General features: G+C 41.9%; 2 protein-coding genes across 4 annotated transcripts in view; one reads left to right on the top strand and one right to left on the bottom strand.

The window, feature by feature from the left end:
• Positions 1-264: 264 nt before the first annotated feature.
• LOC105478742 (general transcription factor IIH subunit 5) lies at positions 265-14,856 on the bottom strand. Of its 2 annotated transcripts, none has more exons than XM_024791899.2 (3): positions 14,728-14,856; positions 13,178-13,250; positions 265-706 (listed from the first exon to the last, which is right to left on the bottom strand). In XM_024791899.2, the coding sequence occupies exons 2-3, from the start codon at positions 13,210-13,212 to the stop codon at positions 526-528; spliced, it is 216 nt and encodes a 71-aa protein (XP_024647667.1). In that variant the 5' UTR covers positions 13,213-13,250; positions 14,728-14,856; the 3' UTR covers positions 265-525. The 2 variants fall into 2 exon arrangements, with proteins under 2 accessions (XP_024647667.1, XP_024647668.1); XM_024791900.2 differs by lacking the exon at positions 14,728-14,856 and adding an exon at positions 14,496-14,683.
• The window catches only part of LOC105478741 (serine active site containing 1), a 58,957-nt gene continuing 56,187 nt past the window's right edge, over positions 14,842-17,611 (top strand). The window contains exon 1 of one of the 2 annotated variants that reach the window (XM_011736354.2): positions 14,842-14,983. The gene's annotated coding sequence lies outside the window, so the exon portion shown is untranslated. The remainder of the gene's footprint in view (positions 14,984-17,611) is intronic. The other variant, XM_011736355.3, reaches the window with a different exon arrangement.

Genomic DNA, 17,611 nt, shown 5'->3' with positions numbered 1-17,611 from the left:
CAGGGAAATGCAAACTGTAGTTTACATTAGTTTTACATCTTCATCAATAGAGCTGGCTGGTATGCAGGTAGGATTTGTGAGACATACATAATGTCAAAGTCCCCATCTTGGCATATTCAAACAGCAAATCTATGACGTTTCTAACTGAAACCAAACAACCATATCCACACAGCAAAAATGCACAGTTCACAGGGATGAGCAAAATAAATACCTATGTTACACTGACAATTTAAAAGCACACTCCTGTATTAAAAAGGCAGGAAAAGCATTGACATTCGTATTTTAATAAAGGATAATAAAAGACAAATTACAGCCAACTGTTAAAGCCTTTTTTTTTTTTTTAAATTCTATGGTATAACAAAATCAGTTCAGGGGCTTTTTTTTCTGAACAAATGATCATGATCCCTTGGTCTTTCCTGTGGCATGCTCCTACAACAACCCTCTATGTCTAATCAGTCACCTATCAAGTGGCAAGTCTTTCACATTTGCTGCTTATAATTCCTAAATGGTCCATATTGAGTATTTTCATTTTTGGGTAAGGGAAAAAGCATTTTGGTCCATTAATTCACCCACTCGCTCCTGGAGGACATTAACCAATTCTGCTATTACAAAGACGTGAGTGTCATCAATGTCTTGAATGATGAACTTCTTCCCCAGGGCATTGGACTCATCCAAGTACAGCAGAAACTGCTTCATGGCAGGATCACTGTGAAGACAAACACATGATTGTAAGACCGCTTGTTGTCAAATCACACCACAGAGACTTGAGCAATTAAATTTGAACATGTAGAATTTTTAGAATGATTTTTAAAGTTCTGTTACTCAATCCCTCACTTCCTCTCTGCCTCAAGTGTTAACAATTTATAGACATGGCTTCATTTTAGAACTATTAGTGTAAGTTAAAGAGGCAGAGGCCAATGGCAAGATTTTTAAAGAATAATTTGTCACTAAGTGAAAAAAATGAAAGAATATTCAAAGCTTTGTAGTTAGTAGGGCCTAGAATCACAGCTTTCTTAACTGATTTAAAAAATGAATTTCTTCCTTGTCTATACCCATTACATCTAAGGAAACAGCAGGTGTTCAATGTCTTACCAGTGACAAATTAACTTACAAAACCAGTTAAACAGTCACTTTGATCAGGCAGGGTGTATAGCAAGAGTCATACCTGGATTCAACCCCAGCTTCATCACTTATTTGTGTGACCTTGAATAGAATACGTACTTATCTCCCAGAGCCTCTGTTCCCAAATACAAAAGTGAGGCTACCTAACAGAATTGTTTACGGAAATTAAAGGAGATAATGTCTAGGACAGTGCTTGGCTTGCAATAGGTACTCAAGGGAAAAGATCCAAATTCAATTTTATTAACTTGTGGTTTTTGCTTTGGAAAGAATAGGATTTACAGCAAAATGTCTCTTTCATAAAAACCCTGAATTATGACAAAGGACACTCTTTAGATCTAATACACAATGTGTTTAGCAAAAAATAAATATAAAAATGTCAAGCTGCACCACAGATTTTTGCAATTCTTGAGAAAACAATCTCACATAATCTTTTGGTGTCTTGAGAACTGTCAATATCAATTGTAAAGGTAACAATTTAATACAAAAGATGTCACTATAATTTACTGAAAACAAGAAAAATAAGGTTTAAGTACAAGCACAGGTATTAACTGATGCTAACACAGGAATTACTTCTATTCATAGATGAGTATGAGCCTCAGAACTGATTTGGGGGACTTTGGCTTTTACCAAGTGACATGATTTAACTTACAAACTGACTTAAAGTTTAATTGTAAGGATCATATTGGCTGCTGGGTTGAGAAAAGACTGGGAGTGGCAGAGGCAAGGATGGAAGCAGGGGACCCATGAGGTGACATCCAGGCAAGAGATGATGATTTTGATGTAGGTGGTAATAGTGGAGGTGATGAGAAGTGGTTGAATTCTAGATATATACTGACATAAAACCAACATGATTTGCTAATACTGGACATGAGCTTTGAGAAACAGGAACAAGGAAACTCCAAGATTTTTGGTCTGAGCAAATGGAAGACTGGAGATTTTTACTGAGATAAAGAGGAATGTGTAAGAAGAGGTTTGCAGGTAAGATCAAGTTTGGTTTTAGGGAGGGCATAGTGGCTTATGCTGTAATCCCAGCACTTTGAGAGGCCTAGGCTGGAGGATGGCTTGAGGTCAGGAGTTAGAGACTAGCCTGGACAGCACAGTGAGATATCCTGACTGTATTAAAAAAAAAAAAAAAAAAAAAAAAGGTTTAGTTTTTGATGTTATATTTTGAGATGCCTACTGGCCCCTGAGTGAAGAAGTTGAGTAAGAAGTGACCACTGAGGTAGAAAGAAAACCCAAAGAGTCCTGAAAGCGACGTGAACAAAGGCTACTCAGGAAGTGGGAGTGATCAATTCTGTCAAAAGCTTACAGGGTATAGCAAGATAAGGACTGAAAATTGCCCACTGTATTCAGAAAGTCACTGGACCTTGACAATAGCAGTTTTGGTGGAGTCATAATAGGGAAAGCATGACTGGAGTGGGTGTCATATGGGAGGAGAGAAATCAGAGACAGTGAAGAGAACCAAGTCTTCTCTTTACTGAGAAATTTTGCTACAATGACCAGAAAGGTAGATTGGAAGCTAGAAAGGGGTGGGAATCTGAACAGATGGGAATATCAATAGACCATAGGTCTGGCAAAGTTGAAGAAATGATGGGGTGAGGTATTAGAGGGAGTGAACTCAAAAGAGGAGGTGGTGGTCAGAGGCTGATGCCTGAAATGAGACTGAAGAGCTGGCATGTGGGTAAGGAAGGACAAGTCTAGCTACAACTATGAGAATGAGTGGCTGTGATGAGGTGGAGGATAAGCTCAGTGGAAAAGGAAGTCAGGGAACTGGGAGAACAGCATTATCCTGATACCAAACCCTGGTAGAGACACAACAAAAAAAGAGAATTTTAGGCCAATATCCCTGACGAACATCAATGTGAAAATCCTCAATAAAATACTGGCAAACTGAATCCAGCAGCACGTTGAAAAGCTTATCGACCACGATCAAGTAGGCTTCATCCCTGGGACGCAAGGCTGGTTCAACATATGCAAATCAATAAATGTAATCCATCACATAAACAGAACCAATGACAAAAACCACATGATTATCTCAAAAGATGCAGAAAAGGCCTTCGACAAAATTTAACAGCAGAAAAGGCCTTCGACAAAATTCAACAGTCTTTCATGCTAAAAACTCTCCATAAACTAGGTATCGATGGAATGTATCTCAACATAATAAGAGCTAATTATGACAAACCTACAGCCAATATCATACTGTATGGGCAAAAACTGGAAGCATTCCCTTTGAAAATCGGCACAAGACAAGAATGCTCTCTTTCACCACTCCTATTCCACAAAGTATTGAAGTTCTGGCCAGGGCAATCAGGCAAGAGAAAGCAATAAAGGGTATTCAGATAGGAAGAGAGGAAGTCAAATTGTCTCTGTTTGCAGATGACATGATCGTATATTTAGAAAACCCCATCATCTCAACCCAAAATCTTAAGCTGATAAGCAACTTCAGCAAAGTTTCAGGATACAAAATCAACATGCAAAAATCACAAACATTCCTATACACCAATAACAGACAGAGAGCCAAATCATGAGTGAACTCCCAATCACAACTGCTACTAACAGAATAAAATACCTAGGAATGCAACTTACATGGGATGTGAAGGACCTCTTCAAGGAGAACTATTAACCACTGCTCAAGGAAATAAGAAAGGAAACAAACAAAGGGAAAAACATTCTATGCTCATGAATAGGAAGAATCAATATCGTGAAAATGGCCTTACTGCCCAAAGTAATTTATAGATTCAATGCTATCCCCATCAAGCTACCACTGGCTTTCTTCACAGAATTGGAAAAAACTACTTTAAACTTCATATGGAACCCAAAAAGAGCCCACATAGCCAAGACAATCCTGGGCAAGAAGAACAAAGCTGGAGCCATCACACTACCTGACTTCAAACTATACTACAAGGCCACAGTAACCAAAACAGCGTGGTACTAGTACCACAACAGATATATAGACCAATGGAACAAAATGGAGGCCTCAGAAATAACACCACACATCTACCACCATCTGATCTTTCACAAACCTGACACACACAAGCAATGGGGAAAAGATTCCCTATTTAATACATGATGTTGGGAAAACTGGCTAGCCATACGCAGAAAACTGAAACTGGACCCTTTCCCTACACCTTATACAAAAATCAACTCAAGATGGATCAAAGACTTAAACATAACACCTAGGACCATAAAAATCCTAGAAGAAAACCTGGACATAGACATGGGCAAAGACTTCATGTCTAAAACATGAAAGCAATGGCAACAAAAGCCAAAATTGACAAATGGGATCTAATTACACTAAAGAGCTTCTGCACAGATAGAAGAAACTATCATCAGAGTGAACAGGCAACCTACAGAATGGGAGAAAATTTTTGCAATCTACCGGTCTGACAAAGGGCTAATATACAGAATCTACAAAGAACTTAAACAAATTTACAAGAAAAAAGCAAACAACCCCATCAAAAAATGGGCAAAGGATATGAACAGACACTTTTCAAAAGAAGACATCTATGCAGTCAACAGACATATAAAAAAAAAAATGCTCATCATCACTGGTCATTAGAGAAATGCAAATCAAAACCACAATGAGATACCATCTCACACCAGTTAGAATGGCAATCATTAAAAAGTCAGGAAACAACAGATGCTGGAGAGGTTGTGGAAAAATAGGAAAGTTTTTACAGTGTTGGTGGGAGTGTAAATTAGTTCAACCATTGTGGAAGACAGTGTAGCAATTCCTCAAGGATCTAGAACTAGAAATACCATTTGACCCAGCAATTCCATTACTTGGCATATACCCAAAGGATTATAAATCATTCTGCGATAAAGATACATGCATACATATGTTTATTGTGGCACTATACACAATAGCTAAGACTTGGAACCAACCTAAATGTCCATCAATGATAGACTGGATTAGGAAAATGCAGCACATATACACCATGGAATACTATGCAGCCATAAAAAAGGATGAGTTCATGTCCTTTGTAGGGACATGGGTGAAGCTGGAAACCATCATTCTCAGCAAACTATCACAAGATCAGAAAACCAAACACCACATGTTCTCACTCATAAGTGGGATTTGAACAATGAGAACACATGGACACAGTGGGGGATCATCACACACCAGGGCCTGTGGGGGGTGGGGGGCTAAGGGAGGGATAACATTAGGAGAAATACCTAGTGTAGGTGATGGGTTGATGGGTGCAGCAAACTACCATGGCACATGTATACCTATGTAACAAAACTGCATGTTCTGTACATTTAACTCAGAACTTAAAGTATAATAATAATAATAATAAAGAAAGCTGAACAACTGATTTGCAACCTGGTACTCGTAGTCACTGGCCAGATCACCAGGTGGCCCATTACTCAAGATAACCACTGCAACCACAGATGCTGACCACATACTGTACCCTTCATGTGCTTTGCCCAGCCCAGCCTGCATACCTTATCCCTGATGTCAATTCCCAAGCTTTGCCTAATCAAAAAGTCCCTGTCAGCTTTTGTGGGGATCAGCAGCAGAGTTCTTACTACTGTACTGTCTCCCTTGCATTTGTGGATAAACCCTGAATTAAAAGCCTCATCTGGGAAAACTGTGTAGCTGTGTTAATTTTTATTACATAGGGAGCCAAAGAGCTTGTGATCTGTAACAGCAATGTTAGTACCATAGCTACACTGCAAAGTTGATGGACCAGAGAATATTTCTAAAACATCTTGCTCATAGTAGGTACTCAAATGAGCAATTAAAATGCCAAGAGCCTGTGAGAGGATACAGGCAGAGAGGTTTAAATTACAGTTAGTTCTATCCCTATCAAATGATTTACTGTTGGGAACAGGCACCCCAAAATCTGGCCATAAACTGGCCCCAAAACTGGCCATATACGAACTCTCTGCAGCACTGTGACATATTCGTGATGGCCATGACACCCACGCTGGAAGGTTGTGGGTTTACTGGAACGAGGAAAAGGAACACCTGGCCCACCCAGGGCGGGAAAACCACTTAAAGGTGTTCTTAAACCACAAACTAAAGTAGCATAAGCGATCTGTGCCTTAAGGACATGCTCCTGCTGCAGATAACTAGCCAAACCCATCCCTTTATTTCGGCCCATCCCTTTGTTTCCCATAAGGCATACTTTTAATCTATAATCTATAGAAACAATGCTTATCACTGGCTTGTTGTTAATAAATACGTGGGTAAATCTCTGTAAATCTCTGTTCGAGGCTGTCAGCTCTGAAGGCTGTGAGACTCCTAATTTCCCACTCCACACCTCTATATTTCTGTGTGTATGTCTTTTATTCCTCTAGCGCCGCTGGGTTAGGGTCTCCCCGACCGAGCTGGTCTCAGCAATTTACTATTTTGATTACGAAACCATTAACCTGTGAATATATATGGGTATAATTCTAAGACATACATATAACCTCTTAAAAAGCAAACATAGGCTGGGCGCGGTGGCTCACGCCTGTAATCCCAACACTTTGGGAGGCTGAGCCAGGTGGATCACGAGGTCAGGAGTTCAAGACCAGCCTGGCCAAGATAGTAAAACCCTGTCTCTACTAAAACTTCAAAAATTAGCCAGGCATGGTGGCAGGTGCCTGTAATCCCAGTTACTTGAGAGGTTGAGGCAGGAGAATTGTTTGAACCCAGGCGGCAGAGGCTGAAGTGAGCCAAGATCGTGCCACTGCACTCCAGGCTGGGTGACAGAGTGAGACTCTGCCACCAAAAAAAAAAAAAAAAAAAGCAAATACAATATTATACTTAGTTTTATAATGGAGAGATAGTATATGTAAAGTTTAGTAGCTTGGGCTCTGGAGCCACAATACTAGGATTTAAAAATCCCAGTTTAACAACAGCTGTGTAACTGAGCAATTGATTAATTTCCCTGCATCTCACCTTGTACATGCAATGGGGATGATAGCACCTACCTCAAAGGGCTGTTGTGAAAACTAAATTAATATTAGCAAGTGCTTCCATAGCACATGTCACATGGAAAACAGTGTTAATACAGGAATCCAGGTGTTTTTACTTAACATCATTGTGCAATGTCATTTCCCTGAATCACTTAAAATGTCTGAGAATATTTTAATAGCTATATTATTTGATTAAAATATGCCACAATCAACAAATTTCTTTTTCTAGCACATTAAATTCACACATTTTTATTGGCAGTTCTGATCATTTCCTAAATTTTTTTTTTTTTTTTTGAAATGGAGTCTCACCATGTCACCCAGGCTGGAGTGCAGTGGCACGATCTTGGCTCACTGCAACCTCTGCCTCTTGGGTTCAAGTGATTATCCTGCCTCAGCCTCCCCAGTAGCTGGGATTATAGGCGTCTGCGACCATGCCTGGCTAATTTTTGTATTTGTAGTAGAGACAGGGTTTCACCATGTTGGCCAGGCTGGTCTCAAACTCCTGACTTCAAGTCATCCACCCGCCTCGGCCTCCTGAAGTGTTAGGATTACAGGAGTAAGCCACTGCGCCCAGTGATTTCCTAAACTTACAGAAACGGAGTTACTGTGTTAAAGGATATAAAAGCACAAAACACCCATCACAAGTTGCTTTCAGTTGTTTCTCAGGATTACACTTCCATCAGCAGCTTGGTGGCATGCCTGCTTTTTAAAAGCTATGACTGAAGACAACAGCCTCCTCATTTACAAGCTATTTTGATATATAACATGCTAAATGGAGGCCTAGTATACACATCTGTTTTGAACTAAAAGTTTATCAAGAATCTCATCTTATCCACTGTGAATCTCACTGTAGGACTAGAGAGGCTATAAAGGAACATTAACAAATTTGGAATTTTGCCTGAGATCACAAACCTGGACTCAATTCTGTTAACAAAATTCATTCGGTAAACAAATATTTACTAAGCCATAGCTTAGTAACACAAAGAGATACATATGTGTATGTGTATCTCTTTCTCTCTCTGTCTCTGTCTCAGGCACTGTTTTGGGTGCCTGGAAAACTTCAGTGAACATGGCCCTACTGAGAAGCAAAGGCTGAGAAAAGATTTATACATGCTGAGAAAAAAACAGAACAATGGTTAGATTGGTTTTGTCATACTTCTTACTAGCTTCTCAGAAACAATACAGGTTTAGAAGCCAAACTCATAAGGATAAGGGTGGTTTAATAATACATATTTCTCCAGATTCTTTGCTATTGTGATGTAAACTGGTTGGAATTTGCACCTTGCCAACAAATTTTTGCTGAAGCACTTGCCAAACCAATTGTGGCAACTGTTAAACCAGAGGTCTGCTCCAGCATCTGGAACTGGACACAGACATACTGTGGTCATGTGTTGCTTGCTTTGGGAATTGCTTGGGAGGCTAGACTTGGGAGAATACTTACTGTGAGCCTGGCAGTTAATGGTGGATCCCAACAAAGAGGAAGTTTTCACCAACCTTTCAGTTTTGACATAAAAATGTAAATTTATAAACATAAAACTTTTTTTTATAGCCTTCAATTTTAGTATGTGATAAGCCCTTGGGAGTTAAGAATTTAACTATATCCAAGTGCCCTGATTTTTCAATTCACTGAAGGTCAGAATAAATGGCCATCATCATAATTTGGTTTACTTCTTTAGCAAATCTCTGCAGACTTAAAAATCAGTTAAACATAACTGATAGAAATGGAGCTTAAATATGGCAGTAAGTGAAGCCAACTTAAGATATATGTGGAACAGCACTATATAAGTTATTACACATTAGCTTATATTAATACAATGATGGGACTGGAATTTGGAGAGATTCCTGGGACAGTGGAAGCAGCTGTGAGATAGGAATTCAGCAGAACTAGTTTCTAAGACAGGAGAGACAGTAAACAACAGGTCAGAAGACCCGACTGATAAGCGAGGATACAGTAAAGAAACCAGCCAGAACCAAGATGGTGACAAAAGCAGCCTTCACCACTATCATACACTAATCATAATGCATGAGCACGCTAAAAACCACCCCCACGGGCACCGTAACAGTTTACAAATGCCATGGCAATATCTGGAAATTACCCTGTATGGTCTGGACTGGGGACTCCTGGTTCCACAGAATCCCTGTCTCTTTTCCAGAAAACTCAGGAATAATCCACCACTTGTTTAACATATAATCAAGAAACGGCCATAAAATAGCCAGTTAGCAGGCCCCGCCTGCTGCCCACCCACCCCACCCCATTCTGCCTATGGGGTAGCCACCCTTTTATTCCCTTATTTTCTTTTTTTTTTTTTTTTTTTTTTTTTGAGACGGAGTCTCGCTCTGTCGCCCAGGCTGGAGTGCAGTGGCCGGATCTCGGCTCACTGCAAGCTCCGCCTCCCGGGTTCACGCCATTCTCCTGCCTCAGCCTCCCCAGTAGCTGGGACTACAGGCGCCCGCCACCTCGCCCGGCTAGTTTTTTGTATTTTTTAGTAGAGACGGGGTTTCACCGTGTCAGCCAGGATGGTCTCGATCTCCTGACCTCGTGATCTGCCCGCCTCGGCCTCCCAAAGTGCTGGGATTACAGGCTTGAGCCACCGCGCCCGGCCTATTCCCTTATTTTCAATAAACTTGCTTTCACTTTACTCTGTGGGCTCATTCTTGAATTATTTCCTGCATGAAGCCAAAAACCAACTTGGCCTCCAGGGCTGAGCCTCAATTTTGGTGTCCACCTGCAACAGTTGTAGAAGATCCTTGAGTGGTTTCCCTGTAAACTCCAGACCTATGAAATTCTATACTCCAATATGCCTAAATGCTTCATGTAATCCATGGATATTATGAAGTAATAAACAGACTTATGCTGATATCGTATTATTAACAAGCTTCTCCTTGGCATCAAATATAGACATGAGGGAAACTGAAGGACTTTTCCAGTTACCATCCTAACATCTGCATCTGACTGTGAAGGGGAATCCACTAGCACTGGCCATACCCTTTCCTTTGTGAATCTATGTTATTTCTTAAGCCCAAAATCTTTTTGGAAGACTTGCGTTTTTGGGAAGACAGAGTTACCCTTTTGAAAAATTGTGCAGACCACACTTTAGAATTCACTTTGAAGGGAAAAATTAGTTTTGCAAGGATGGTACCTACCTGCAAAATAAAATTTAATAGTCATGGTGCAAAACACTTCTCCACAGGGAAACTGATTACTAAACTGAAGCTGATTAACAGTATTATTGCTTCTCAAAATTTAAATATCTTAACAAGATTCTTTGTATGCACAATTCTGATTTAGTAGATGTAGGGTAAGGTCTGAGATTTTTGCATTTCTAACAAGCTCCAGATGATGCTAGTCTGGGGATTATCCAGAAGTGCAAGGTGATGGACAGTCATTAGAGAGACCAGGCAGAATTCAGAGGCTAGATACAGGACAGCAAACTAGGCACTGAGACTTCAGAGTCCCCCCAGAGTTTTGTTCTTTAAGATGTAATCCAGTCATTTTTTTTTTTTTTTTTTTTTTTGAGACGGAGTCTCGCTCTGTCGCCCAGGCTGGAGTGCAGTGGCGCAATCTCAGCTCACTGCAAGCTCCGCCTCCCGGGTTCACGCCATTCTCCTGCCTCAGCCTCCCGAGTAGCTGGGACTACAGGCGCCCGCCCCTGCGCCCGGCTAATTTTTTCTATTTTTAGTAGAGACGGGGTTTCACCATGGTCTCGATCTCCTGACCTTGTGATCTGCCCACCTCGGCCTCCCAAAGTGCTGGGATTACAGGCGTGAGCCACCACGCCCGGCCAATCCAGTCATTTTTTAAAAAAATTAAAACTGTAGGTTTAATGCAATTCCAACCATCATGCCAAAAGGATTATTTTGGAAACAGACTAAATTATTTCAAGGTTATTCTAGAATAGGCAATAAAAAAGATGAATGTGGGAAGGGATGAAAGAGAATAGCAAGGGGAGTAAAATCATGTGATTAAGGAGGCATCAAGCATCATTAGGAAAGGAAATAAATGGTGGAGAATTAGCTATTTGGCAAAATGAACAGACAAAAATGCCCAAAACAAAAAAGAAGCTAGGCTGGGCATGGTGGCTCACGCCTGTAATCCCAGCACTGGGAGGCAGACACAGATCAAGAGATAGAGACCATCCTGGCCAACATTGTGAAACCCCATCTCTACTAAAAATACAAAAATAAAATTAACCAGGGGAGGTGGTGTGTGCCTGTAGTCCCAGCTACTCGGGTGGCTGAGGCAGGAGTATCGCTTGAATCCGGGAGGCGGAGGTTGCAGTGAGCCGAGATCGTGCCACTGCACTGCAGCCTGGCAACAGAGCAAGACTCGGTCTCAAAAAAAAAAGAAAAAAAAAAAAAAAAAGGAAGCTACATTTAGATCCTCACCTAATAATATGCTTCTCCTCCAAATAAATTCTAGATGAATGAATCTAACACACCAAGAAAAATACAAAATCCCCACAAGAGAGAAGTGAATATTTAACAATCCTATGCCGCTCCTCTGAATAAATTCTAGATGCGTGAATCTAAAACACCAAGAAAAACACAAAACCCCCACAAGAGAGAAGTGAATATTTAACAAACCCAGGGGTGAAGATTAAACTTAGAATTGGAAGAAACAAGAGGGAAAGAAAAGGGATAGCTGACACTCTGTGTATGTGCATCCTCTGTATTTAAAAATAACACTAAAAGGTCAATGAGGAAAATGTTTATGACAAATTAATAGGAAAATAAGTACATCAAACCTAGATTCTTCAAAAGACAACAGAACAGTGTGTTTAGAACTTCTGGGGTCCAGATCCCAACCCCTTTGCTTTTCCAAGTGAAAAAAACCACTCCCCCATAGTGGTTCACTCTCATCAACGTACATTCTAGTCTTTCACATTAAAATAAAAATAGCAAGAACCTGAGTCCCTCACCATGTCCTTCCTCAGCTACCAATCCAGTTAGTTCTCTATGAGTTTGCTCATGATCACAGTAAAAATTCTCCAAAGTCTCCATCTCTACCTCCTCACCTCCCTTTCCTTTTTCACAGTACTCCAATCTGGCATCTCCCCACCCTCCATTAAAATGGCTCTCATCAAAACTCCAGTCCTCATCTCATGCCAGTTCTCAAACAGTGCCCAACACAGCCTACTCATCCCTACGAAACACTTCCTCCTTTGGCTTTCCTCCCTCCAACCTCACTGGCTATTTTCTTCTTAGTTGCCTTTGTTGGTGTCTCCTCTATCAAAACTCCAAATCTGCACTAGGCATAAGGTAGCCCACTAGTTAGGTCACTACGGAGTCCTTGAAACATGGTTAGTCTGTGAGATGTGCTGTAAAATTAAAATATCCAGTCGACTTTGAAGATGAAGATTTTTTTGAAGACTTAGCACGTGTTGAAAGCATAGTGTTTTGCACAGACAGGGTTAAACAAAAGAAATTAACTTCACCTGTTTCATTTTACTTTACTTCTAATGTAACTAGAAAAAATGTAAGACTGTATCTGTGGCTTGCATTAGATTTCTATTGGCTAGTGCTGTTCTAATTGTTGGCAGTGTCCAAGGGTTTGGTCCTTCTCCTCCTCAGCTTTGCCATCACAGTAAACAGTATCATTATCCATGCACTGGCTCAATCCATATTAGAGGCACAGAAAGGTAGACAGTAGTATTTTCAGACAATGGGAGTGTCCACAGAGCAGGGTTCCTAGACATTGGATTGCTTTGAGGACCTCAACCCTGCCCATTTATGGTTTTTAGTTTCTCCTCTGGAATGTATCTAAAGGAATTTAAGAAACCTTCTCCACTTGGCTCTCTTGTTTTTCTCTTTAAAATCCACAGTTTGTAATGGTAAAGACTTAAGCAAGTTCCTGAACTCTTTCAGGACCTAAAATTCTAGTCATGTTTGAGGAGAATGCAAACACTGTTCCTCTAAAGATGACTCATCTAACAAATATGCTGCCTCTGATCATGCCAGTTCCATCAATTCAACAGAGGGACTGAAATCTGGCACTAGGAACTTTGCAACAAAATCTGTGCCACTTGTTAAAAGTGAAAGACTTGATTTCATTCATATCTTAAAAACAACAGGGTTTTAGAAAAGACACACACGTAAGTCAAGATTCAATATTTAAACTTAAAACTCATGAAGTATCAAAACTACTAACCATTCTATAAGCACTCCTTTCAAGACGTTGACCATGTTTTCTTAGTCAGAAGGTTCAGATGACCTCAAGAATGCTAATAAAAAGAAGAAGGTAACACTGAATTAAAAATCATTAACTTTCATATACTTTGGGGACTGCCTCTGAAATGAGGCAAAATAATTAAGTGTCAATATTTAACAGTTAAGTCTATGAAAGACAGTTAACATTAAGAGACATTCTGATTTTTTAACAAAATTAAAATGAGTCTACTTGGAATATTGCCACATCTTACTTGCCAACCAACTCTACCCAAGGTCAATTACCCCTAATAGAAGCAAGCAGCCTAACTCTACACCAGTGTGCCCAACCCAGGTGTAAACTGTCCGTTATTCAAAGGATTTCTTTTCCCATTCAGGAGAATGACAAAGGGTAAGATCCTGGGAGACAGGACTCAAAGATAGTTCTGAAAGGTGCTTCAAAAATTACACAGTGAGCCCAACCACCTCCTTTTAGTTTATATTTTATTTTATTGAGACAGGGTCTGGCTCTGTCGCCCAGGCTGGAGTGCAGTGGTGCGATCTCAGCTCACTGCAACCTCTTGCCTCCCAGGTTCAAGCCATTCTCCCACCTCAGCCTCTCGAGTAGCTGGGACTACAAGCATGAGCTACCAAGCCCAGCTAATTTATTGTATTGTATTGTGTATATATATATACACACACACACATATACTTTGCGACAGAGTCTCGCTCTGTCGCCCAGGCTGGAGTGCAGTGGTGTGATGGCGGCTGACTGCAACCTCTGCCTCCGGAGATCAAGAGATTCTCCTGCCTCAGCCTCCGAGCAGCTGGGACTACAGGCGCCCGCCACCACGCCAGGCTAATTTTTGCATTTTTAGTAGAGACGGGGTTTCACCATGTTGGCCAGGCTGGTCTTGAACTCCTGATCTCAAATGATCCACCTACCTCGGCCTCCCAAAGTGCTGGGACTACAGGCGTGAGCCACCGTGCCCGGCCAATTTATTGTATTTTTAGTGGAGACGGGGTTTCACCATGTTGGCCAGGCTGGTCTCGAACTCCTGGCCTCAAGTGATCCACCCGCCTCGGCCTCCCAATGAGCTGGGATTGCAGGCGTGAGTCACCGCGCCCGGCCCCAACCACCTCATTTTACAGATGAGGAGACCAAAGGAAGAGATTAAGCCGTAGTTCCCGGGGAAAGGGGAAAAAAGTACAAGCCAGGTTTCCAGATCTTGTGCCCCTTCACTAAATAAATCACGTCCTGTGCGGACCTAGGCTGGAAAGAAATCACTCAGCGTCCGCCCACTTAACTAACTTCCACTTACACCTGGGCGCAGGGCGAGCCCTAGCCCCACAGGAAACCCACGATTAAACGAGTGCGGAACTGCAGTGCGGCCCCGCCAGGAAGGGCCTGGAGAGAGTGGGGGACACCGCCCTGTGCCCCCAGCACCCGGTGGACAGGCTTCTTGGGCTTTCCTCTTCTTCCCCTCTTTTTTTGGGACCCCTCAGTCTGCCCACACCCCACTTTCCCCAGCCACTCGGACGCTTGCCACACACCTCAGCCCACAGATGCAGAAGCGCCTCGGCGTCGCCGACACAATGCGCCTGCGCCTATACGTCATCGCGCTAGGGACGCTGTTGTGAGTGGAGCGAGCCGGCAGTAGGCGGGCCCGGAGAGGGCCGAAGGGGCGGGGTCATAAGCCGCCCGCCGCCGGGTGGAAGTCCCCGGCCGGGAGCCGAGGAAAGGGGAGGGCTCCCCAGACAACTGGGTCCGGCGAGCAGTTGGGGACAGGCTGAGTCTGCGTGCCGGCAGGTAGGACGTGAAGGCCGGGCTAGTGTGGGGGCGGACGGGGGCGTCGGAGCAGCTGGGCGCGGTGGGGAGTGGAGAATGGTGAGGGCAGTGGCCGGGCACGGCCGGGCGCCACCGTAAGGCGCGCGGACCGGACCGACCCGCTGACGCTCCCCTGGGTGTGAGGGCCTCTCTCTGGTGGTCGCGAGCCTGACTCGTCTTTCCCGGTCGCTGCCTTTCTCTGGCTGCTGTCGAGGCCTCGGGGAGTGCACCTACCGGTCCTTCTTCCCGGGCTCGGTAGTCACGGAGAGATAATGAGGAGGAGGAGGAAAGGGCCTCACCGGTCACTTCTGAGCCTTCCAGACCACCGCTTCCGGCTCCCTCTCTAACCCCAGAGATGGAACCGATTGAATACTGAGAGATCTCTAAACTCGGCAACGGTCATTTAAAAGTGAAAGACCCCAGAAGCTTCTGAAGTGATTCCCTTTCCCCAAATCTGTTCTGTAATCTAAAGGAGCACTCTCATTATTTTTACTAGTTGAGATATGAGATTCTTGTTTTCTGTTCCTTAGGTTAAATTGTACTTCCCGAATTAAGCTCATGCTACCTTCTTTTTTTTTTTTTGAGATGGAGTCTCGGTCTGTCGGTCAGGCCGGAGTGCAGTGGCGCGATCTGCGCTCACTGCAACCTCCGTCCCCTAGGTTCAAACAATTCTCCTGCTTCAGTCTCCCTAGTAACTGGGATTACGGGCGTGCGCTACCACGCCCGGCTGATTTTCGTATTTTTAGTAGAGACGGGGTTTGTCCATGTTGGCCAGGCTGGTCCGGAATTCCTGATATCAGGTGATCCGCCCCCGTCAGCCTCCCAGAGTGCTGGGATTACAGGTGTGAGCCACCGCGCCCGACCTCATACTGCGTTTTTTTTTTTTTTACATCGTGTGTGTTCATGTGATCGCTTAGGAACCCAGCTCTTCCATTTAGTTCCCTCTTTCAATTTGCTTTTTTTCATCTTGCATACATTCTCTTCCTTGACCTCATCAGTTCCATTTTTGTGCACTTGATGTGTGCCAGCTATTATTCTAGACACTTGGGATACAATGGTGAACAAGTAACTAATTTTGGTTGGGGCAGAGAGACACAAATCGGTTAAGGAATAAGTACCATTTGGTGATGTGATAAAGGGTGACTAGAGGGGTTATTTTGGCCGGGGGATGTCAGAAATTGCCTTAATTTCTGCATTTAAAAACCTTCTGTATATCAGTAACAATTAACTAGGAGTTTTAATAATAAAGACACTATTCATAATGGCGTTGAAAACTGAAGTTATCTAGAAGTAGATCAACCTAAAGCTGCGTAGTCCTTTAGACGGAAAATTGTAAGGCTCTGTTGGAACACAAAAGATGACCCAAGTAAATGGTAGATATACCGTATTCATGGATGGAAAGACTCAACAAAATGATGTCAGTTTTCCTCAATTGTACAAATTCAGTGTGATGCCAATTAAAATCACCATATTGTTTTATGGAACTTGACATGCTGAACTTAAAATTTATATGGAAAGGCAAAGGGCCAAGAATAGTGAAGTCAATTTTGAAGAAGAAGAAAAATAAGGTCTCTCTCTATCAGATACCAAAGCTTAATATAAAGTTGTAATTATTAAGGTGGTATGATATTGATTCAAGGATAGAGAAGTAGATTCATGGAACAGAATAGAGACACTAGAAACATACGTGTTTATGATGGGAGCTTAGTATACCACTAAGTAGTATTACAAAGCAGGGGGAAAGCATAGAATATTCTAATAAAGGATGATGAAATATGTGGCATCGTTGTGGAATACAGACAGGATTAGATTCTTTCTTTCAAACTACTGACGACAGTTTCCAGATAAAGACCTAAATGTGAATGGCACAGCTGCAAGGTATTTGGAAAGAAATATAAGAGACCATTGTCTCTAGGAAAGATTTCTTTTTTGTTTGCTTTGTTAAATCTTGTTACACATAAGATTTATCATGTTAACCATTTTGAGATGTTGAGTTCAGTGACATTCACATTGTGCAACCAGCACTACTATCTATCTCCAGAACTTTTTTTTTTTTTTTTTAATCTGAGAAGGATTTTTTAAGTTACAAAAAGCACCATTGAGGTGTCATTTTATTACTCCAAATGAGAGATGATATTGGCTTGAACTAGACAAGAGTAGCAGTGAATACAGAGAAAAATGGATGGATTTTGGGGTATGTTTTGATGATAGAGAAGAGCAACTATGCATGCTTTGGATGTAGGGTAAGGGAAAAACAAGGAATCAAGGGCAACAACTGTTTTCTTGCTTCAGTTAAGAGGTAGATCATTTACCATTTACAATAAAAAAGCATTGACCATTTGGTGGATGGTGATGGAGAAGATTTGTGGAAGAAGAGTTTGGATAGAAAAAGTAAATAATTCTGTTTTGGATAGTTAAGTATGAAAGGCTTATTGGACATCTAAGTGAAAATGTTCCAATAGCTGTTGGATAGATGGGTCAGGAAAGGTCGTAGCTAGAGGTACTCTGAGATCACTGGCATATAGATATTAAGAACTGTGGTGTGTTAGAATTAGATCAGCTGTACTACACAGAAAACAAGATAATACTGGCTTAAATATGTATGTAATT

The sequence above is a fragment of the Macaca nemestrina genome, chromosome 5 (assembly GCF_043159975.1).
Source record: "Macaca nemestrina isolate mMacNem1 chromosome 5, mMacNem.hap1, whole genome shotgun sequence".
NCBI lineage: Eukaryota > Metazoa > Chordata > Mammalia > Primates > Cercopithecidae > Macaca > Macaca nemestrina.
The sequence above is the reverse complement of the archived record's forward strand: the minus strand, read 5'-3'. Positions and strand labels throughout refer to the sequence as shown.